Source organism: Aphelocoma coerulescens, chromosome 24 (assembly GCF_041296385.1).
Source record: "Aphelocoma coerulescens isolate FSJ_1873_10779 chromosome 24, UR_Acoe_1.0, whole genome shotgun sequence".
NCBI classification, from domain to species: domain Eukaryota; kingdom Metazoa; phylum Chordata; class Aves; order Passeriformes; family Corvidae; genus Aphelocoma; species Aphelocoma coerulescens.
In genome coordinates, this window is record NC_091037.1 from 3,562,503 (window position 1) to 3,585,445 (window position 22,943).

At 51.2% G+C, this 22,943-nt stretch overlaps 1 protein-coding gene across 10 annotated transcripts in view; it reads left to right on the forward strand.

Moving 5' to 3' along the window:
* GRAMD1B (GRAM domain containing 1B) overlaps positions 1-22,943 on the forward strand; it is an 86,262-nt gene that overhangs the window by 59,723 nt on the left and 3,596 nt on the right. For all 10 annotated transcript variants that reach the window (XM_068994933.1, XM_068994931.1, XM_068994934.1 and 7 more), the window contains 16 exons: positions 2,688-2,708; positions 10,441-10,525; positions 11,197-11,300; positions 11,424-11,519; positions 11,879-11,959; positions 13,929-14,044; positions 14,519-14,675; positions 15,231-15,420; positions 15,775-15,918; positions 16,520-16,638; positions 17,961-18,103; positions 18,716-18,819; positions 19,109-19,312; positions 19,499-19,589; positions 21,522-21,629; positions 22,658-22,775. In XM_068994933.1, the coding sequence (XP_068851034.1) occupies positions 2,688-2,708; positions 10,441-10,525; positions 11,197-11,300; positions 11,424-11,519; positions 11,879-11,959; positions 13,929-14,044; positions 14,519-14,675; positions 15,231-15,420; positions 15,775-15,918; positions 16,520-16,638; positions 17,961-18,103; positions 18,716-18,819; positions 19,109-19,312; positions 19,499-19,589; positions 21,522-21,629; positions 22,658-22,775 (1,881 nt within the window). The remainder of the gene's footprint in view (positions 1-2,687; positions 2,709-10,440; positions 10,526-11,196; positions 11,301-11,423; positions 11,520-11,878; positions 11,960-13,928; positions 14,045-14,518; positions 14,676-15,230; positions 15,421-15,774; positions 15,919-16,519; positions 16,639-17,960; positions 18,104-18,715; positions 18,820-19,108; positions 19,313-19,498; positions 19,590-21,521; positions 21,630-22,657; positions 22,776-22,943) is intronic.

Consider the following 22,943-nt stretch of genomic DNA (forward strand, 5'->3'; position numbering starts at 1 on the left):
TGCAGAGCTGTAACCTTCCCTAGCAGTGCACCAGATGGGAGGTCACTAAATCATGAATATTTAACGGCAGCCATTCAAGTCTTAGAGAAAATGCTCCATTTTTCACATTCCTCCACAGTTCTTCCTGGTTACAGCCCCCTTGTAACCACGAGCTCTGCTCTGTGCTCCTGTAGCATCGTCTCTGCAAACCAGTCCCATCTCCTCCGTGTCTGTGTGCAGCCCTCTCCTTCTGTTACTTAGTTATTTTCTCTTTTCAGTTCTAATGCTTATGGTTTCTTTTTCCAGTATGACAGACTTAACCTGCTCAAAGTAAGAATATGTTTTTCCTTTTTCTTTCTCCCCCTCCCCTTTTTTTCGCCCCCCCCTCTGTTTTAATGTCTCTTGATTTTCACAGTTTGCATCTCCCTGTACTCTCAGTGAGTTAAAAAAAAAAATAGAAGAGAGATTTAAGGGCTGAGGTTCTTTGGATTTTGGACAAGTCTGTTGAACTTGGTGGAGGCAAAAGATGAGGTTTGAATGTTGGTATAATTAAGGATGTTGGTAAAATTACAGATGTCAGTATAATTATGGATGTCTGTATAATTTTTTTGTGTGGAAGAGCTCAAAGAAGAGCTTGCAGAGCTCCTTTATAGGGGACCCTTGATTCAGGGGAATTCAGATGTGAGGAGGAAAAAAATAAATAGCTCCTGCAATGAATGCAGCAGAGGGGAGTGAAATCCTGTTGGGTTGTGCTGACACCACAGCATGGGCACCCTGATTTAGAAGCCACAGTGACAGCAGTGCCTCTGTTGTGTGTGTGCCAATTATAGTTTGATGGTGAGGGCTTTTTTTCCCCAGGAATTTCTGAGTTACGCCTTTTGCTCATTAAGGCAGACAGATGGCAAAACAAATCTGCAGGAAAATCACTCCATCTCGGGCCCTGTGCTCCTGAGGACAAGGTGTTGTGTGCAGGGTTTAGATTAATTACCCTGGTTCTTTTTATAGTGTAGACTGGGTTGCATAAGGCTTTTTTCCACGTCCTACTTGCAGGGAGGGATGACTTCAACCCAATCCTTTATGAATGGAGGGTATGGCCAAGTATGGAAAAGAGTGGGAAGTAAGAGGAAATTCCTCTGGTTGGCTGATGAGCCATGCTCTGTGTGCAGCCCTTCAGCTCATCTCCTTTCCCCAGGATTTGGGGAAAAGGGGGTGTTCCTCTTTCTAATGTCAGAGTTTTGTATTTTAGCCCACGTGCTCTGTTACTGTGGGGCTTTTCATCAGAGACCAGCACAGAAAAACTGGGAGCTCTGCAATGAGTCCTACAGAAATGTTGGCTCCAAGAGTGGGATCCAGGTGCCAGTGAGGTTCTGTGGCTGGAGTGGCACACAGGGAACTGCAAGCAGGGAGATCCAGGGGAGGGAACAGAGCAGCCCCTGTATCTTCACAGAAATCTCTGGTCCCATCTGAGCTCACTAACACTTCTCCTTTCCTGTAGCAGAACATCCTGTGTGTCCTGGTGGGCTGCCCCAGGGCGGGCAGTTTCTGTGTGAACATGAGCTGAATTCCCAGTGAAACACAGAATGTTTCCCTTCCTCTTCCAAACTGGGTGCAAAGCCTGGAAAATTCTCCAAGGTCAGAAGCAAGATGGCTTCAAAGGAGGAAAGGCAGTGAAATATTGCTTCTGTCCTTGTGTGCTATCCTCAGCTCCCACAAATGTAGTGTGGGAGTGGCTGGGAGAGGGGGACAGCACAGCTGGAGCTGCCCACCCTCGGTGGGAAAGGCTACAGTGCCCCCAGGCTTCAGTGCCCTGAGGTAAATCCCCCCAAAAAGGGGGGGTTCCTGTGTACCCTGTCAGCTCTGCCCAGTGTCCTGTTGGAAAGCCAGCCTGGCTGGAGTGGGAGTGGGAAGCTCATTTCTTCCTCTCCCTGTGCAGATAAATCTCACCTCCAGCTGCAAATTGCTGAGCATGACTTTCCAAGCTGAGCCAGCTCTTTTGTGTGCTCCAGTGTGACGTGTGGCCTGTCCTCTCAAACCATCTGAAATGCCATGATAAGGATGAAAAAAAAAATTTAAAAAATCACAGTGCAGATGATGCAAAACACTGTGCACTGAAATGCTGAAAAAAAATTAAATCCCAGCCTTTTTTTTTTTTCCTTGCTTAGCTTTTCTAGCAATTTTCTACAGCACTTTTCCTGGCTCTGTGTGTGTGTGTCCCTTTAAAAATTGAAAATACTCTTGGAACATTTGCCTTTTGTGAGCAAAGCTGTGTCCCTGCCCTTAGCAGTGCTTCAAGGGCTGTTTGAGGCAATGTGAGTTTTGCCAGCTGGCCAGTGGAAGAATGAAGCCCCTAAAACACAGCTGGCAGTGATGATGTGATGGTGATGATGATGGTGATGAGCTCCTCTGTTGCTGTGTGGCACTGCTGGTCTGCACACAAGATGACAGCATGTCTGTGTGTGTGCATGTGGACATGCACACCTTGGCCTGAACTGTCTCCTGTTCCAGACTCCTGCTGCTGGATTTGCTTCTGTAACTGGGGATAACTCTGTTAGACCACACTGTGAAATCCATTGAAATCTTCTGTTTAATCCCACTTTCACTTCACTAATGATACAAACCAGATTGGAGCTGCTTTCTCTGTCCCTCTTTCTTTGTGATCCTAAGATCTCTGTGCTAACTAATGCTTCTCTTTTATTTTGTCCTTACAGAAAAGCCAGAGTTGGTATAATGTAAGTACTCCAGTTTCTCTTGTCCCTGGGCGCTGTGGGCTGGGCGGGGGGAAGGTGCAAAGGGGCTTTGCAGTGGCACTGGGGCACTCTGACCATTTCCAGGAGGAGGAGGTGGAAATGGCTCAGCACTGGCAAAGGAGGGCTGACATCCTGAGGAGAGGGATGCCAGAGACAGAGAGCAGAAGCTTTGTCCTTTTGGTCACTCTCGTGATGCTCCCCACATCCTGCACCTCAGGTTTCTCAGCATGGGGGCCGTGGTGTGGTGACAAACTGAGCTGCCACCCTGCAAACCCTTTGCATCTCTCAGGGCGGTGTCGGGGCGAGAGAGGAATTATTTTCTACTGACCCCATAGGAACACCAACCACCCTTTGCTTCTGCCTTGGTGTTCTTTTCGTTCTGCCAGCACGAGTGGCCCTGCTCTGGGCACAAAGTCGGTGTCACTTTTGCACGGTCAGGCCCCACCCTCGAGGCTCTGGAGTAGCCACAGGCAAATGCAGCAGCCATCCCAAGGTCAGCCACGGTTCCTGCCCTCCTGCAGCCATCAGACAGCAGAGTGGGGGCCAGCAGAACGTGTGGTTTTGGCTGAAACAGCGAGGGCAGGTTGGACAGAGGTGAGGGAGGCAGAGTTAGGAACATGCTGGGTGTGAACAGCAGCGGGGATGGCGTGGGCAGGGAGAGATCTCAGAGGCAGAGAGGGATCGAGGCAGTGGCATTAAAAATAAAATACAAACCAAGGTGGGCCAGACTGGTGGAGAAGTGGCAGATAAGGACTGTGAGCAGATGCCCCAGCCTGACCTGCTGCCAAAACCTGACTCTGTCACCAGGCTAGAGGTGACTTTGGCTCTTACTGCTTCTGCCTGTAGCTGCTGAGCTCCATTCCCTGCTGCATGATGCTTTGCTGTGGTCTGCTTCTGTGGGTCTCTTGTGTTTTCATGTCCTCTCTATCTTATCTTTCTGTTCTCTTGTTTTTCCTCCATATATTTTCAGCATGAGAGACAGTACATCCGGAGAGTAAGCACTGGCTGCATTTTTTTGTGGTTTTCCCCACCCCACCCCATTATTTTCCTTTGTAAACAAAACAAAAACAAACCCATTTTCTAGTTAGGAGAGACATTCTGGCCAGATAAAAGCAGCAGTGTGAAAATATGGATGAGCCACAGACTCCAGGAAGTCAGTCCGTCTTACTTGGCAGTGTTATTTCCATTAAAAACCTGCTAATGCACCTCCTTGATAGTTCCCCTTCTTTGCCAGCTCCTTCCAGGCAGGATTTTTCTGCCATTTGGACCATTCTGATTCTGCCATTCCTTTCCCCTCTGAAAGCAGCTCTAGAAATGAATCAGTGGAATCTGCCTCTTCACGAAGCCTCACAATTTCCTGTGCTCCCTTTCCCCCACTTTCATTTTACATAAACCCCACCGTGCCCAGAGTGAACACCCTCCACATTGTTCTCTGTGCCAGCTCAGCAGCCCTGGGTGCCAGGCACTGAGCAAACCCAACCCAAAAAATAATCCCTGCCTCAAAGAGCACATGGTCCTCAAAGATCCCCAGGGCATCACCAGTCTTCTTCATTTTTTTTTTTTTGCTGCTTTTAACTGGTCTTTTTGTCTCTGTAGCTCTGCATCCCTCTTTGCCAGTTGGAACCCTCCCTTTCCCTTCTCCTGGATTCCTTTTTCTCTCTTTTTTTCCTTAAGATGCCACCAACTTCTCCTGCCATGTGTGTTCTCCTTCTGATCCCACCAGTGCTTTTTTGGGATTGCCATCCCTGCCCCATGGAGAAGTGGGAGGTAAAGGGGTGGAGTGAGGACGTGGATTGGTTTGGCAGACCTGCCCCTCTCTCTGGTTGTGCTTTCTCTGCTTGGCTTTCCAGAGGACAAATGCAAACTGGTGCAGGTGCACTGTGAGATTGAGAAGAGAACCCCAGTTTGGGAATAAATGCCCTCAGCCTTTTGGGGTTTCCTCTTTGTGGTGCAAGAGCAGGAGGTCAGTGGAAAGGAAAAGTCCCTGAGGTGTTTCTCGTGCCTTTAGTGAGGAACTGTGGACTTAGAGAGTTTGGTTTGGAAATACCGTGGTTTTTAGGGAGGAGAAATCTGTTGGTCACTTGTGGTTTAACCATCAGTTGTGTCTGCTTTGGGTCGTGTGTCTGCATGGTGAATTGTTGTTAATTGATTTATTATTTTAAAACCATTTTGAAAATAGGACTCAGACCGTAAAACTAAACTTCCTTTGTAGTTCTGTTTACTGAAACAGAGATGTGCCTTAGTCTGTGCACCCGAGGTGCTCAGAGAGGTGGAAAAATTTGTGTTTCACTTCCCTGAGGACACCAAGGAGGAATTGCTCTGTCTGTGGGGGTGTCAGTAACTCCACACTCGGCAGAAGGAATGTGTCACCCAGCAGATGTCATTACAATGAGAGACAAACTGGAGATATTTTGCTGCCAGGGGTAAAATCTCTCTCCTTCCTTCTTCTCTCTGGGATTTGGGCAAAGGGCCCCATTTCTGAGCGTGGAGAGCTCTCATTTCTGTCACAGTTGAGGCCCTGAGCCTGGCAAATCTGCCATGGTTTTCCTGCCTCATTCTGTCTCACTTGGACTGTGAATCCTTCTACGTCCCTGTCCCTAAATTAGGGTGTGTGTCTCAAGATCCTGCAGCATTTCTGCTGCTCTATAGCAGGGCTTGATTCTCCAATCCGGCACCAGGCTTCAGGAGGATCCAGAGGATGCTCTGGAAAAGGGAATAGATAAGATGATCCTGAAAAGTTAGAGAAAACATCAGGGAACAGGTGAGATTTGTATCTGTCCGTGAGGTTTTTGCTTCAGCATTTACATCCCAAGCTCTGCCTTGCTCTGTATTCCTTTATTTTTATCTGTCACATGCTTTGAATGTTTTTCATACTGTAACTGACCTGAGCAGTGAAAAGACACCAATTGCCTCTTTCAGATGTTTGTAAATATTAGAAAACTAGGAGCATTTGCTGTCCCAGTCAGTCTGGGCAGATCAATAGGAGCCCAGTCCTTCCCATCTGTTTTGGGAGAGCAAAGTATGCCCTGAGGGTTGCAGGGAGTGGGACAGAGCTCCTGCAGCTCTGCAAACAGATCTGTGCACACAGGGCAGCTCTCAGCCTGGCAGGAGCTCAAAGTCTCAAAAATAAACCCAAAATGCCAGTGGGGAGGCAGGTAAAGGGGAGAGCCCAGAGTTTTCCATTGGGAAAACTGCAGGGAAAGCCTGTGCAGGAGGAGCTGGCTGAGGACCCGTGGTACATTGTGATGCTGCAAAGGGCCTTTGTGGGGAACTCTGAGCAGCTCTTGAGCTTCTGAAGAATAACCAGACATCACAAGACTGATAAGAAACCAGCCCTGGCTGGCCTCAGAGTGCTGTGTGTTTTCTTGGAGACCTCGTGGATACCACAGTGGAGGGGAAACTCAGCTGCTGGAAAGAGTGAAGCGTGCCTTGTAAAGACCAAGGGGAGTGCCTCACTTTAGGGAGAGCATCAGAAACACCTTTCCCAGAGGTGGCAGCCCGAGCCTCCCTCAGCAGCAGCAGCAATCACGTGAGCAGAGTTTAATGCACAAATCCAGGCCTGATGAATGAGCAAGGTGTTGAAGAGCCCTTTTCTCTGTAAATCAGCACATTCATCTTCTAAGTCCCAGTAACCATTTCATCAAATTATTTCTGGAGCGATGTTAACTCCCTGCCTTTCAGGTATTTTTCATCCTGTCAGATTTTCCATGACTTTCAGTGTGTGGATTACCAGCCTGGCTCAGTTGCTGGGTTGTAGTGGTACTAAATTAGAAGTGAACTTTCGGTGCAAGTCCGTGTGATGATGAACTCTGATCCATTTTCCAGCCCAGATGGCTGGTGATTACTTTGAAGCATCTTCCTCTGCTTTTCATTCACTTTTAAAGGGAGAAAAAGGAAAAAGAAGCAAAATCTGAGCAACCAGAATGGGTTTAGAGGAGATGCTGTGGGACAGGTGGCCACTTTCTTTGCTGGTTTTTTATGTCAGCCCTGCTGTCAGTGGGGTCTAAACTCTCCCACACAAGCAGGGAGTGTGTTCCATTTATTCCAGTAGTTTTCCAGGAGCAATGTACATCACAGAAGTCCATCAGTCATGCAACTGGATAAATTTTCCTCCCCCCTCTCCTCTGTGCCTCCTGCCAGCTCTGCTCCCTGTTTTCTGTGACCTGTTCTCGCCAAAACTCAACATTCCTCAGGTTTTGTGTTCTCAGACTTCCCTGTCCTGTCCCATCCCCCAGCAATATTTGCTTTAAGTCTCCTGTGGAGGGTTTGTTTGTGTGTAACAGGGAGATGTCACCACGGGGAGTGACCCTTTTGTCCCCATTTCCCCACGGAGCCTCTTCCCCCACCTTGGCAGTGCCGTCCTGTCCCATCTCTGTTTGCAGTGCAGTTAATGTTTGCTGCCTCCAGCTCCAGGTCAGCTCTTCCCCTTCACCTCTGCAGAGGCAGGTGGCTGGGGTGGGAACAGAACCATCCTGGTGGGGTTTTTTTGGGGTTCAATCCCATTTGGAGTTTCCAGCAAAGAGGGCCATTCAGTAAAGCAGCACAGCTGGCTGTAATCCCAGTTCTTTGTCCTTCACAGGCTGCAGAATGGATTTTTCTTTATTATTCCCTCATCTTGGGGTACAGATGGAGGCACTGCTTCCCTCTGACAGTGCTGACTGGGGAGAGCTGTGTGCTCCCTAGCAGCAGCAAGGATTTTGGGGTGCAGCTGAGCAGACAGAGCTCGTCAGTGAGCAAACTGCACCCCTGGCTTGGAGTGGAGCAGTGCCTCAGCACCGGCTGGGCTGTTAGCTTGGTTGGTGTTTTTTGAGATCTGTGTGCCCAGTTCGGGAAGAATGAGGGGTTTATTTCAGTGTTTGCTCACAGCTGAGCCGATCTGGTGCCCTGCTGTGGGCATTTACCTGGGCACTTCCTCACCTGAGCGGGGAGATGGGGAGGCTGGGACTCAGGGCAGAGGGAAACAGGGGGTGCCAGCACCCCAGGCAATCTCCTGGATCTGCAGGGAGTTCATTTCCTGGAGGAAGCCCTGGGCCTTCATTTCCAAAGTGACCTGACTTATGAATGAATCCTAAAAAGCCTTATTTTTTGGGGGGGGGAGAAAAGTGGGCTCAGAGATACACCCAGGAGTGGTGCAGCCCCTCAGATTTCTGCCCGTGTGGATCTCCCCTGGCTGGTTCCTCCCAGCCACATCCTTCAGCCCGCTCTCTCCTCGCTCCCCTCACGCCTCCCCCAGCACACTCTGTCCAGCAACTTTCCATTACAGGAAACATCTGCTGGGAGGCAGGGCCGAGCCTGGGTTACTGCAGGGCATTGGCCGGCAGAATTCCCCAGCCCCAGTAGCTCGAGGCATGTGCGAGTCATTTTGGGATCTTCCCCAGCCGCCCCTGCCCTGAGAAACACTGAGGCTGCCTCTGAGAGCAGAGAGGGACTGCAGGGCAGGCACTGAGGAGTAAGAATCGCTGCTTTTCTGCTTCCAAAGAGGGGAGGAAAAGCTGAACTCTGAGCTGTTTGCCTTCCTGTTGGGTCCTGGAAGGCGCGTGAGTTGCAGCGGGGCTGGCGGCCGGAGCTGTTTGGGGTTGGAGCCGGCACTCGTGGGCACTGGCTGTGCTCGGGGGCAGCTCAGGTGCCCTGCACACACCTGCCAGGGCTGCTGCAGGGGATGCCCACAGCAAGGAGCTGCTGAGGCTGCAGCAGGAGAGCACAGAGGGTGCCCACCAGCACAATTACCCCGATGAGCCTCTTTGGGAACAGTCCTCTGGAGGGCAAATCCTGGCTCAGATCCTCAGGGGCCGCCTCAGACGAGCTGGATGTGGGCAGGAAAGCAGGGGAAGGCACCGAAACTCCTGCCAAGCTGCTGCACCTCTCTCGACTTTGGACATAAACAAGGAGCAGCGGGAGCAGGAAGAGCTGAGTTTGAGTGAGCTGTGCCAGTGCTGAGGGAAGGAGATGGATTCCCTGCTGGAGTGTGGCTCTCTCTGGGATCTTTTCCTGGATCAAGAGCTGCCATGGTTGCAGTGGGACCCGGAGGGACTTGTGGACTTCTCTCAAGGAAATGTCAGCCCTGGACCAGATGAAATTCCAGCTGTGAGTGTCTCTAAACTGAGCTGTTTGCACCTTGCCAGAGCTGCTGGGGCTGAGCAGAGCCTCTGTTAGGACAGGTTTTAGCCAGGCTGTGTTGGAGGCCCCTCCACATGGAAACTCCTGCTGAGCTGGGCTGCACTGAGCCCCAGAGCTCAGCCCTGTTCCCTACTCTGTCCCTGTCCTGTCTGCTTGTTCCTGGAAATCTTGGGCTTGGGTTCTTGCTGGAGCCCCTCTCAGACCAAGATCTTTTCCAGATGTTCAGGCTGGGAGTTTGGTAAGTGAAATTCATATTTCTGTCATCTGCTGGTTGGCAGATTTTACTCAGGCTGAGATCCCTTCCTTCGGGCCCACGGGGCTGGAGCAAGGCTCGGAAGTGCTGAGCTGATGCTGGAATAATTTTGTTTCTAGTCCATTGAGTCGGTGTGAGGAACAGGGAACGCTTTTGGGGGCGAGGGGTTGTCTGTGATTTGACAACCAGCGTCGAATCTGCTGTGATTTGACAGCATTTGGCAGCTCTGTGAGGATAATTCTAAATAAACCCTGCATTCCTCCCACCCCTGTGACTCCACCACCATTCTCAAGCTGAAGCTGCCTTCTCTAATCTCAGATTTTTGGTGCCCTTGCTGGAAGGCTCCCACCTTTCTGCCTCGGGAAATTGGTGCCTCTGGAAGAGGATTGTTGGGAAGGAGTGGAGATAGAGAGGGAAAAGGTTGTACTCCAGGTGGCTTCTTCTCTCCATTTGTGGGAGAAAGAACACTGCAGATTGTCTGGGAGATGTGAATTTGCACCTGCCTCTGATCTGAAGCTCTGCCCTCAGAAGATGTTGCGGCTGTTGGGAGCAGCTGGCACGGGGTGTGGGAGGTGTGGGCAATCACATCACGGCTCAGTAACCCCAGAGAGGAGCCTGATCGTCCTCCAGCCAACAGCCCCGTGTTCCTGAGCCCTTCCCTGAGGCCAGGACACAAAACAAGTGCAGGACACGGTTCAGTCCCTGGGAGAGCCTTTTCAGAGCCCCACTAAAGCGTCCTCACCATCCCAGCACGTGGCTGTGTGTTTGCATGGTGGGGAGAGGGGTGGGCATGGGGAATCCTGAGCTCTTGGTGACAGTGGTTGCTCGAACTTCTCTGGCAGGGCCGAATCACCCCCCTTTTCTGGGGTGAATCACCCCCCTTTTCTGGGGTGAATCACCCCCCTTTTCTGGGGTGAATCACCCCCCTTTTCTGGGGTGAATCACCCCCCTTTTCTGGGGGAAATCACCCCTTTTCTGGGGTAGCTGCGCCGTTCCTGAGGGTTGGCAGGGGACTGATGCATTGCAAGCAGAGCACACGCTGTACCTTGGACAGTGTAGGATTGCAGGGAGAGGGGATTCCTCTGCAGCCACAGCTTGTGCAGGCAGGGGTGCAGCTTTTCTACCCTGGACTTGCTCTTCCAAGTCAGGTTCTCCTCTTTCTCTCACTCCCTGCACTAAAGCCCAAACCCTCCCATCGCCGGGCTGCGATGGGAGCTCCTGGCCTCACGCTCTGTAAGTGCATCTGATCCCCCTCCTCCTGTACCGAGGTGTTCCCGTTTCCCCACTCCGTGTCCCTGCCCTCCTGGCTGCCCCTCTCTTCACCAGCCCCTCTGCTCTTTGCAGGTGCTGAGTCCGACCTACAAGCAGCGGAACGAGGATTTCAGGAAGCTCTTCAAGCAGCTCCCGGACACGGAGCGCCTCATCGTAGGTAAGGCCAGTGCTGTGCTTGGGGGAGGGAATCAGGAATCCATCCGGATTTTCCTTCTCCAGACATTGCCACTGAGGAGCAAGGCTGTTCAGTCTGCCTGGAGCACGTTTCTGATGGGTTTTGTGTTCTCTGATGGGTTTTCCTCGTTTGGTGAGGCATGACACCTCAGTTTTTCCCAATATCCCTGCTCACACATGGCTGCCCTTCCCAAACCTCACCTCCCAGCTGGTGAGATGCCTGGTGCACGGCATCTGCTCCTGTGTCTTACATAACTGGTGCCCCTCCCGTGCCTCCTGCTGGTGACTGCTGCCCGGCCTGGCAGAGGGATGGAAATTGTTAGGGATGCTTAAACCGGGGGAGAAATGCACAGTGACACCGGGAGGCAGAGAGGAGAAGACAGATGAAATCTGGAAATAGCACATGGCATGCTGCAGAGTGACCAGCTGATAAGGCAGGATCATCAGTCAGGGAGAGAGATTGTCTGTGACGTGCCCTTGGGAGAAGAAAGCCCAGTGGACACAGCAGCAGCTGGGGCTCAGCTCCTGCTGGCCCTGCCTTTGCCGTGCTGTGTTGAGTGGCTTCTCCTCTCCGTGCTGCTGCTCATCCTCACCTTTAGGCTGTCCCTCTTTTGGGGTTTGTGCTCCTCACTGACCACTGGTGTTCTCCCACAGATTACTCATGTGCTCTCCAACGAGACATTCTCCTGCAGGGCCGCCTCTACCTCTCCGAGAACTGGATCTGCTTCTACAGCAACATCTTCCGCTGGGAGACGCTGGTAGGGCTCTCCTCTGCTGCCCTAAAGCTGGGCTTTGTGCTCAGGTTTGCTTTGGAAGGGCTCTTCTGTTGCTTTTCTCACCAGTTTCTCCCTTTCCTGGTGTTTTTCCCCTCCCTGGTGCAGCTGACAGTTCGCTTGAAGGACATCTGCTCCATGACCAAGGAAAAGACAGCACGGCTCATTCCCAATGCCATCCAAGTTTGCACTGACACTGAAAAGGTACCTCCCACACTGCTGGGGCTGCCCCTGTGTGGCTGGCAGGGGAGTTGGACTGTGGGGTGGGGTTTTTCCAAACTGGGGAAATACCCAGGGAAAAGGGCTGGGGGCAGGGCTGGTGCTGAGCTGGGCTGAGGCTGGAGCTCAGGTGTGGGGCCAGGTAAAGCATCCAGGTTTTACAGCAGCACATCTCTGACAGAGCTGTTTCAGGGCTCGCTCCCTGGCCTCTCCATGAGCTTCACTCTGTGCTGTGTGGATGGCTCAGTCCAGCTGGATGGTGACCCCAAACAGGCTTGTTGTGTTCTTCCCCTATTTTTTGGCTATTTCTGAACTGATTTTTCTCTCCCTCTCTCCCCATCCAGCACTTTTTTACTTCCTTTGGGGCTCGAGACAGGACGTACATGATGATGTTCAGACTCTGGCAGAATGCTTTGCTTGACAAGGTACAGAGAGACAACCTCAGAGCTGAGCTGGGATGGAAGGGGGGTGATGGATGTGGGCAGGAGCATCACATCTGGCTGAAAAAGCACGTAGGGACAGCAAACACAAGTGTTCAGGCAGAGCAGGCTCGTGACTGCAGATGCAATTCCCTCTTTTTGCAGGGAATTCCATGCTGTACACACACAGTAGGTGCCACTCTGCTGAGGAGTGGAATCAGGGTCTCAGGAGGGAATTTTTCGGAAGCCTGTAATTCCACAGTGAAGCAGCAGTCAGGAAAGCAGTTCAAAAAGCAGCAGAAATAACTCACGGTGCAGGCAGAGCTCTCAGTCAGTCTGTGCTCCAGAAGTGTGGAGATGCAGACGGGGCAGAAAATGAATGTTCAGGGCATCCCAAATCCAAGTGAGAGCAGTGGTGGGTGCAGGGTGCTCTGGGTAAGGGCTCAGTGGGTTGGGTTTTTAAATAAATTTGCTCCTGCTGTGCCAGAGGCCCTGTAAATCCTATATTTGATCCGAGTATCTGTTCCACAGTGTGTGGGGTATTTCTGGCCTCTGTGCAGCAGCAAGCCTGATGTTACAGTGCTCCCAGCATTTCGGGATGTCCTGGCTGGAGTTCAGGCCATGCTGGAACACTGGAGGAATGAAGCACCAGGAATACCCTGTCCTGAAAATTGGGGTAGGATTTAGGAGGAGAAGGGATCACCTTGCCTCGGGCAGGCTGTGCTGTTCCATAGGCTGTAAACTGAGCAGCCTTTTGAAATTCCCAACAAAATTCAGTGCCCTTGGTCTCAAGGTGAAGGCAAAAGGGAACTGAAACAGGGATAAAGACAGGAAGCACTTCCAGAGCTCTTTTTCCAAATGTGGGGTCCGTGGCTGGCAGGAGAGGGGGGAGAAAGAACTGAGTCCAATTTTCCTGATAAGACGTGGATGTGAGTTCATGTGTGTGGGAAGGAGGTGGAACAGTCAGACATTTTTCTGGATGAAAGTTCCTCGTTAGAGGCTTTTTTCCAATGCTTTTGGTTGCTGCTTTGGGGAGCCAGATGAAAAAATTCCTGCCTTATCCCGTGCAGTTACTATGGGAAGAAATTCAAGGCAGCAGCTCCGAAGTTCACCGGATTTGTTTCCCTTCATTACCAAGAAATCTTTGTCGTTGGTCATAAGTTTCTCATGGGTAAAAATCCCCTTTCATCCCTGTATCACATCTTTAAATCACAAGTTTTCCTGCCCCGTTTTTCAGAGCTCATGTCACAGTCACGTGGTGATCACTGACCTGTATCCCTAAAATCTGGGCTTTTTTCAATGCTCTGCATAATTTATTTTCTCTTTCCATCTGCAGTATATACTTTTCACAGGGGTGTCCGGTGACACAAACTCCTTTTGATTCCAAACTGCAGCAGGAAATGTTTTTCCTCGTTGCTGTTTTAGATCATTTTCCCTGCAGCTGGGATTGTTTAGGCAGCTTTAATTTAAACAAAATTGAAGGAGAAAAAAAGAACCTTGTAAGGTGTCGGGGTTTGGTGGAGCAGCAGACATTAAATGGAGGCACAGCAGAAGAGGAAATGCAGGTTTAGTGCTTTCATTTTTACATTCCAGCGTTGTTTAGTGGAAAATCTCATCCATGTGCTGCTCTGGGTGTAGCTTTCTGGTATTTTTAGGTAACAGGAGATTGTGGCATGGAAAAATAAGTGTCAGGTTTTGGGGCAGAACGGGGGCTGGTGGTGGAGGGTTATTGGTGACAGGGCTTGTTGGTGCTCGATGGGGGCAATCTCTAGGCCAGAGATTAACAAAGTAAACTCCATAAAATGGAGATTCACAGAGCTGAGCCCACAGAAAGCCTCTCACCTCCCCGTATCAGAATCTCTCACTTCCCCTTTCAGGGCAAGGAATGCCCTCCTCCTCCTGGTAATTCCAAACTTTCAGTGTATTTTAGCATTCTTGGGTGCAAATGGGTTGTGTTCTGTATTCCCTGTTTCAGCCTCTGTGTCCCAAGGAGCTCTGGCACTTTGTCCACCAGTGTTATGGGAACGAGCTGGGCCTGACCAGTGATGATGAAGACTATGTGCCTCCTGATGATGACTTCAACACCATGGGGTGAGCGGGGAGCGCTGAACTCTGCTGGGGAGGGAGGAAAGGTGGCCCCAGGAGAGCAGGGTGTGCTGCATGCCTCAGAGTGCTGCTTGTCCTGAGAGATTCTGGGGTCTGGCCAAGTGTTTGCTCTGAAATGGGTGATGCCCAAAAAGCTGGAAGTGTAGCATTTCCTTCTGGAGGCTGGGAGGGACTGGAATGCCTGCTGAACCAGCTGAGCAATTCTAGAAATGCCAAAGCATCCCAGTCACAAGGCCAGGCAGGGCTACATGGCCAGAAAATGCTGATGCTTGCCAGTGCCTGTATAAACACCCAAAAAACACCCAAAAAACTCGGGCTTGCTCTCCCCTGCACTGAGCCATTCCTGCTTCTGGACAGCCCTGAGACTTCATAGCAACATTCTCACTTGCTCTGTGTGTGCAGCTGTAGCTGTTGTGAGAGGGGTAACCATAAAAACCTCTGTTCTCTGTGGCGTCCCAGCTACTGCGAAGAAATCCCCGTGGAGGAGAACGAAGTCAACGACAGCTCCTCCAAGAGCAGCATGGAGGCCAAGCCAGAAGCCAGCCCTCAGCTGCCAAAGAAATCTGTCACTGCCAGCACCCTGACCTCCACGGGCAGCAGCGAAGCCCCAGCCTCAGTGAGTTTTCTCCCTCCCCTGGCAGCAGGAATTCCTTTTCCCTGGGATCGTGTGGGGTTTGTTTATCCTCCAGCTCCTCTTCCACTGCTGCTGACTTCAGTCCCTGCTCAGTGATGTTGTCACTGGGCCTCTCAGCAGCAAGAGGACTTTCCTTTCTGTACTTCTGGATGAAAAGTTCTGGGCATAAGGAGGTTATAAATTCTTCCCTGCCTTCAGTTATTCCCTGGAGAACTGCGTGTGCCCTCCTGGTATTACGGCAGAGCAGACCTTGTGTAGATACCACCTCAGGTTCTTTTAGCTTATTCAGGAGCAGAACCAGTATTGGACAGTATTGTGCTTGGCTGAACAAAAATCCTTGTGGTGCCCAAAGTCTGAACACTGATTTTTGGAGAGGAGGTGTTACAAACACCGTATGGCAAACGTCCTCCTCTATTTAATTTCCAAGTATGTCAAGGCCAAATAGTCAGAAATTGGCTCACAAATGTGAGGTTTTTTGAAGTAAACCCCATTCCCAGGTGCTGATCTTGCCCTTGTTGTGCCCTGTGCTTGCTGCAGTTCGATGGAGTGCTCCCAGAGGAGGAGGAGGCAGTGGCAGAGAGTCCTGTGGAGAAAGACCTTGGCATTGCCAACATCATGGGAGAGAAGATCGACATCATTGGCCCTGTGAACTCCCCCTCCCTGGACTTCAATGACAACGAAGACATTCCCACGGAGCTCAGTGACTCCTCAGACACCCACGATGAAGGTTGGTGGGGAAAGACCCTTCCATCAGGGGTGTTTCCAGCCTTTCCTGTGAGGGACTGGAGTGGCACGTACTGCAGTCCTTTTCTGGACTCTGAGAGTTCTGTAGGTGCTAAGAATTCCCATTGTGGGCTGCAGAAGGTGAAAGTGTTTATATTTCAGGATGTCCCTGAAGTAAGCTGTGTAATTAATTACCCCTTCTGATGTTCCAACTCTTGCCCTGGGGTCAGTGCAAGAAGAGGGTTAGAAGTCCCTCCTTCGGGTTCCTTCTGAAATACCGAAGTCCTGGTGCTGTGGAAGCACATTTTCCATCATCCTGGAGGGTCACAGCTGGACTCTGAGGTCTCTTTGCCCACAGGGGAAGTCCAGGCCTTTTATGAGGACCTGAACGGGCGCCAGTACGTGAACGAGGTGTTCAACTTCAGCGTGGACAAGCTCTACGACCTGCTCTTCACCGACTCCCAGTTCCAGAGGGACTTCATGGAGCAGCGCCGCTTCTCGGGTGAGCTGCTGCTGCTGGAGCTCCTGCAGGGGCTGCAGGGGGAAGGGCTCTGCCTTGGAGGGGGAACTTTGCCTGGTTGGGTGACATTCTGAGCAGATTTTGGGACAGCGTGGTCTGTGCTGGCAGGAACCAAAAGCAGGCAGAGCCTGTGTGCCCATCTGGTTTCATTTTCTAACAGCTAGAATGGCTTTTTTAATGGAAAAAACAGATTTTCTTATTTTTTATCATCACCTGCAGCCTGATCCTCAGTTTGAGGCTTAACAGTGTGAGGGAAAAGCTCTTCCAGCTCCCTCCTGACACTGGCATGGACAGAGCTGCACAGAGAATCCCTTGGCATGTCAGAGTCCTCCTTTCCCTGTGACTGTAGGTTTGCTGGAGGAGGTGGATCCCCAGCCTCTCCCCCTTTCCCTGCGCTTGAAAGAGGGGAAAATATTCACATTAAGCACAGGAGCCCTTTGTTTCACCCTCAGTTGAGCTCTAGAGCAGCCAAGGGGAAGGAAATACCATCCCCAGCTTGGCTATATGGTTATGCCTTTCCCCAGGGGACTGACCAGAAGTCCCTCTCCAGTTACTTGACTGGAATATTGCTTTGTCCTCTCAGATATTATCTTTCACCCCTGGAAGAAGGAGGAAAATGGCAATCAGACCAGAGTGATCCTGTACACCATCACCCTCACCAACCCTCTGGCCCCCAAAACTGCCACAGTCACTGAGACCCAGGTAGGTGAAAGGGGAGCGGGGCTGGGGTCTTGGTAGAAACTGCTCTGAGAGATATTTTCTTCTCCTGAGCATGTTTTCGTTGTCCCTGTCCATTTTCCTGGACACATTTCCTTGATTTAACTTGCTGCAGCCATGAATGGTTAATCCTGCACTGGATTGCAAGGAAATCACCACAAATTTCCCAGCAAAAGCAGATGAGTTTGTGAACAGGGCAGCACATTTTAACAGCTCTTTTTCTCACCCACACCGGTGTTTTTTGAGCTGTGGTCAGCCCAGCAGATATTACTCAAGGAAGTCAGATACTGCCTGGCCAGTCCTTCTCACAGCTCCACAGAGAGTTGTGGATCTTTTATGATGATGAGGACAGTGAGATGATCTGTTCAGAATGGTGAAAAAGGGAGCACCTGTAATGCACTGAGAGGAGCCAGGCTGGCTGTATCTAGCAGTGCTTGCGACTGGAGAGGGAGGAAAAGCCTCTTTCCATGGGCAGAGCTGTGTTCCAGTGGCCAAGGGTAAATACTGAGAGTGGGCTTTAGGGATTGCTGAGCACCACATTTCAGGGAGAGGATCCCAGCAGCAAGGTGTAGCTTGTGAGGGTGGGAGGAAAGATGCTGGAGAGAAGGAAAGTGTGCAGGGAAGAGAAAGGAGAGGGGAGAGCAAAGGGATGAGCAGAGGGAACAGCACACTCTCACACAAACAAGTGAGATTGTGGCTTATTTAGTTCTGGGTTTGGGCTCAACCACCAAGGCACACCCTGTGTGTCCTCACTGCAGAGCTAAGTGGGAATAGGCTGCAGGAAAAGCCATGTTTTGTCCAGGCATCTGTGCTGTCTGTCCTCTGGGTGAGGTTTTTTTCTGGAGCAAAGGGAAAAGCACACAGGAGCACTTAAAAGAGGAAAGTGATGTGTTTTTATGGTGTTCAGAATGACAGAATAATTTATGCTAGAAAGATCCCTGCTCAAAGCAGAGCCTCCTCTGGTTTTAGCTCAGGTGGGTCCCTGACAAGGTATCAGAAGAGAGGTCACCCTTGGAAATCTCCCAGCGGCCTGGTCCCCACATGGCTCTGTGTGTGACACCTCTGTTACAGAGTCCTGGGGCCTGAGCTGCTGGAACTGAATGCCCTTTCTAAAATGTGCCCATGGGAAGCATCTGGGTGAAACCTTTGGTTTCCTCAGCCTTCCCTTCAGGGTGAGCTGTTCACAGCAGAGCTGGGGCAGGGGCGGGGGGTGTCTCCTGTTTGCAGAGTGCTGCTGAAGGTGCCAGTCGCTCAGAGCTGTGTCCTGACCACACTCAAAGCTGCCTTGCACGCTGTTTTTCCTGCAGACAATGTACAAAGCCAGCCAGGAGAGCGAGTGCTATGTCATAGATGCAGAGGTGCTAACTCACGATGTCCCATACCACGATTATTTCTACACCATTAACCGCTACACGTTGACTCGTGTTGCCAGAAACAAAAGCCGACTCAGGTACCTCTCCTGGGGGGTGAATGATGAGCAAAAGGCCCTTTTGGGAAGGAGTTTTGCTGTTTGGGGGTGGTAGGAGGGGCTGAGGGGGTTATTTCTTTGTCCTGTTGCTTGGACACTGCTGTCACAAGGAGTAGGGGCAGGATTTTCACCTGCTGGGGTGACATCGAGCAAACAGCAGGTGCAGAGGAGTTACAGCTGCATCAGGGAGAGGATTTACAGACTTTTCTTGCCTCTTTCTTGGATGTAGGGGTTTGCAGAGCCTGTTATCCCATGCAGCCTGTGATAAGCTACAGGATGAACTTCCTGGGACTGTGCTTGGGGGGAGAAGCAGAGGAATTGGGTACTGGGAAGAGCTATATCCGTGTGACTCTGTGTGACTTCAGTAATGATAATCCAAATGTCTGCCAAATGTCTCTCTTGGGAGAGGCTCTTCCTGCCTTTGGAAGGACTTTTCCAGCAGTGCTTCTCCTCTGGAAACATGAGGGGCTGAGACCATTCCAGAAATAACAGTGTGCATGATTATTTCCTGGATTTACACTGGCAAAGATTGGGAATTGACATCACCCCCAGGAAGCAAAACCAGGGGAATGACCGTCCTTTGTCTCCTCACAGGGTTTCCACAGAATTACGCTACAGGAAACAGCCTTGGGGGCTGGTGAAATCCTTCATTGAGAAGAATTTTTGGAGCGGCCTGGAAGATTATTTCCGTCATTTGGGTAAGAGTGGCAATGACAGCGGCACTTGTGTTTCCCTGGGAGTGGGCAGCATGATCCAGCCTTGGGCTGGCTTATAGAAGGGGCTACCATGGCATTTGTTGGTTTTACCTGCTGGAACGAATCAGGCCATCAAATCCTGCTCTCTGCCAGGCAGTGTGGTTTGGCAGAAGGCGTGAGGAATGTGGCACGCGAATCTCTCAAACCCTGCCAACTTCTTTGGCCCAGCAGAGGGGTTAAACCTCTCTCTCTGCAAAGCCACACCCCTTAACGCTCCCCCTTGGTGCTGCAGAGAGCGAGCTGACCAAAACAGAGAGCACGTACCTGGCTGAGGTGCACAGACAATCCCCCAAAGAGAAGGTGAGCAAGCAATCCACGGTGCGCCGGCGGAAACGCGCCCACGCGCACCTGCGGGTGCCACACCTGGAGGAGGTGCTCAGCCCCGTCACCACCCCCACGGATGAGGAGGTTGCCCATCGAATCAAGCACGTGGCAGGTGAGCAGCTGCAGACCCCACAGCCTTGGGGATGGGGACAAAGGGGGGGCTTTGTCACAGAGGGTGGATGGCAGGAGGCGCGGGGAGGATGTGCTGGGGTTGTTCGGGTGAGATGGAGGGGTGGGTAGAGGATCAGGGGTTGCCCCTTCCCTATTTCCCAATCCCAAATGCATCCCATCTCCTCAGGTTCCACTCAGACACGGCACATCCCTGAGGAGAGCCCCAGTGGCTTCCACCTGCAGAGTGTCTCCAAGCTGCTCCTTGTCATCAGCTTTGTGTAAGTGATGATTTTTTCTGCTTTCCTTCCCAGTCAGCCTTAAACATCTTCGGTTTGTCTGTGTTCCTGGAGTTCTGGGCTCCCTTCTCTCCCTTTCCCCTCAGTTTTTCCCTTGTTTTAGCCAAACATGGGCTTTGCAGACCTGTTCTGGGAGTCCTAAAGGCAGGTCTGGGACCTGGCTGGGACAGTGACAATCAAGACAGAGGCAGCTGTGCAAGAAGAGAGGAGTCAATACCTACAAGAGAAGAAATCCACCAAATACCAGGGTTTTATTTTTTATTTCAAGGACGCAGTTTAGAGATTTTCAATGGCATGTCGAAACTGTGTGCGTGGGGGTAATTTAAAATAAGGGATTTAATTGCTGACAAACGAGCTGCTGTCATGGACAATGACTCTGCAAAGCTCTCTGGGAGTCACTGGGCTACCACAACAGGGCTCAGTGTCTGGTCTGGCAAAACCTTTTCATGTCTGGTCCTGGGCAGTGATTTTGGTAAGAGGCACAGTCAGAAAGCAGCTGGACCCTTTAGAGACGATTTCTGCACAATATGTAAAGAAACACCTGAAGCACGAGAGGTTGGTGTGAGTTCATTAGCTCAGCAGCAGGAACTCTTTGGTTTGGGTGTCTTTCCTGGCACGCCTTTCAGGATTGGTAATCTTGGACTGGGATGTGTGCTCCAAGCGAGCTGGGAATGGGCCCCTCACATCCCTGTGGCTCAGTTTAATACCTAAATTCAGTGTATTTACTGTTCCTCTGCCCTTGGGCTGACAGCAGGCTTCACGTAGTGCTGCAGTGCTTGCTGGGCAGGTGCTGTGGAACAGAGCAGCCTAAAGCACTGATCCAGGCTTTTCTGACTTGGGCTCAGCTTTTCCTGAAGCTCCACCCAGCTTTCAGAGAGGTGGGGAGGAGCTGGGATTTAGGGACTGAAATGACAGTTCAAGCTGAGCTCCTTTCAGTGTTTCCTGGTCCCAGAGGGGACACAAAGGTTTGCAGCAGCACCCAGCCAGTGATAAATGAGGTGGTGTAAGGCACTGTCAGGATGAGAACATAGTAAGAAGGTACAGAAGCTTTATGCTGGTGTCTCCTGACGGCTTCACTTGGGTCACAGAGCTCTCTGTGATGTTTCCAGAAATACTCCTCTGGCCAGTTGCCATCCGCCTGACTGAACTGGTCATAGTGAGCCATTCTTCCAGCAAAATAGCAGCACTATTCAGAGCCAGGCACCAGCCTGGCATTTTGGAATCTGCTCCTGGGGAGGGGTGGAAATGCCTTCGTGTGGTGGGGGGGTGAGAGGAGCTGGGCAGGGCATGGCCAGGGTGTGTTCCCAGTGCCTGGGGTGGGAATGGGGACGGCTGGATGTGAACACGTGTGAGAGTGTGTGTGTGTGTCACACAGTGCCTGCACGGCCACCTGCTGTCCCCAGGAGCTCAGCTGTGCTCAGGGACCTTCACCACCAGTGCAGGCACACGGATCCCTGTCTGTCCTTCCTGCCTCTCCTCCCACTGCTCCTTTCTCCTGCCCCCTGCGCTGTCTGAGCCTCCTCCTCTCAGCCCAGTTCGTGTCAGTCCGTTTCTAACCTGCAGCTGCTCCGTCTTTTCTCTTCCCTGCTCCCATTAGGATCTGTTTCAGGTACTGTCTCTCTCTTTTTTTACCTCTTTACTCTCCCATTTCCCTCCCTTTCTCTGCATTCAGCGCATCCACTCACCCAGCCTGTTCTCTCTGAGCTGCCATCCCCGTCTCTCTGTCTGTCTGTCCTCACACATTTCTTCCACGAGGTGAAGTTTTGGGTGCTCACTCAGATTAAATCCCCACTCACAGCATGGACTGGGCCTCAGACACCTTCCCAAAGCGCCCTGGGTGTTGTCCCAGGTGTTCCTGGCAGCAATGAGCTGTGAAATGCTCCTAAACTGGCTGTTTGCTTGCTTTCCTTGCAGTCTGGTGCTGCTGGTCATTCTCAACATGATGCTGTTCTACAAACTCTGGATGTTGGAATACACCACGCAGACGCTCACGGCGTGGCAGGGCCTGAGGCTGCAGGAGAGGTACAGCCACGCCTGCTGGGGCTTTCCTTCTTTCTCTTGGATGTCAGAGGCTTTCCCGGCACACCAGAGCTCTGGGCTCTCAGTTTTGTGTAAAACAGGTGAAGCTGAAGGGCCATGAGCATTTCCACTGCAGTTCAAGAGCAGAGTTAAGGCCACTCTGCTTCTTCCCAGCACCCCACGGAACAGAGGATGCTCTGTGAATAAATGTTGAGCGATTTTGGGCCAAGGTGGTCGCTTTCCCCTCCTTTGATGGCCAAACTTCCCTCTGTTTGGAAAGCAGAGTCTTAGAATGATCCCTTTGTGCTCAGAGGAGAATTTGGGCCTGTGACACACACACTGTAAGGTTTGTGTTTTGGAAGGTGTGGGTCCAGATATCAGCAGTGTGTCCTGCCTGGTCTCTGGTCTATTTTTAGTGGTAGAGAACATCCTAATTCTGCTTTTGTGAGGTGTTTTTGTCCCCTTGTGTCCGTTTTTTGGAGTCCCAGTTGTTCCCTTGCTACACTGGGTTTGACTTTAGGCATCCATAGCCATGTGCTACCACTGTGTTAGAAGTTTTTGCTTTATTTGTGCTACTTCTCCTCCTGAAGAAAGGCAATTATTACTTCCCCACAGATTGATACTTTAAGTGGTTATAGACACTTCAAGTGATTTTATCTTTCTCTGTTGCTCTTGGTGTTTATTTAGACTACTACAAGAGTATTTAATACAGAACTTACGTCCCGTTTGCACAGCGTGATGTGCGAGTGCTGGAATTATGTGGGTGGCTCCACATGGGTAATTTTTGTGTTGCAGCCACAATTGCTGTGGAAGCATCTGAAGCCATCCAAGCACCTGGAATGCTTCCATCTGTCCTGATTCCACTCGCCTCAGTTCTGTTCTGGGGCCTTAAACAGTCCTGAAGGGAAGGGCTTGATACCTGCACATACCTGGCATGGAAAAGAGAGCCAGTGCAGCTATTCCTCACAATAAAGAGAAATCTCTGTACAAATTATGTGATTTTATGACTCTTGCCTGTGTTTTCCTGGCAGGTTACCCCAGTCTCAGACAGAATGGGCCCAGTTGCTGGAGTCCCAGCAGAAGTACCACGACTCAGAGCTGCAGAAATGGCGCGAGATCATCAAATCCTCGGTGATGCTTCTGGACCAGGTGAGGCTGCACGGCTCCAGGCAGGGCTGTGGCCAGGGGGTCACTGTGTCCTCCCAGTCCTGCTCCCCATCCTTCAGCATTCCCTGCTTCCACCACAGTCCCTCAGCTGTGTCAGCTCCTTTAGATCCATCTCCTGGTGGTGATGGGTACCACAAGGGTTGTCACGGG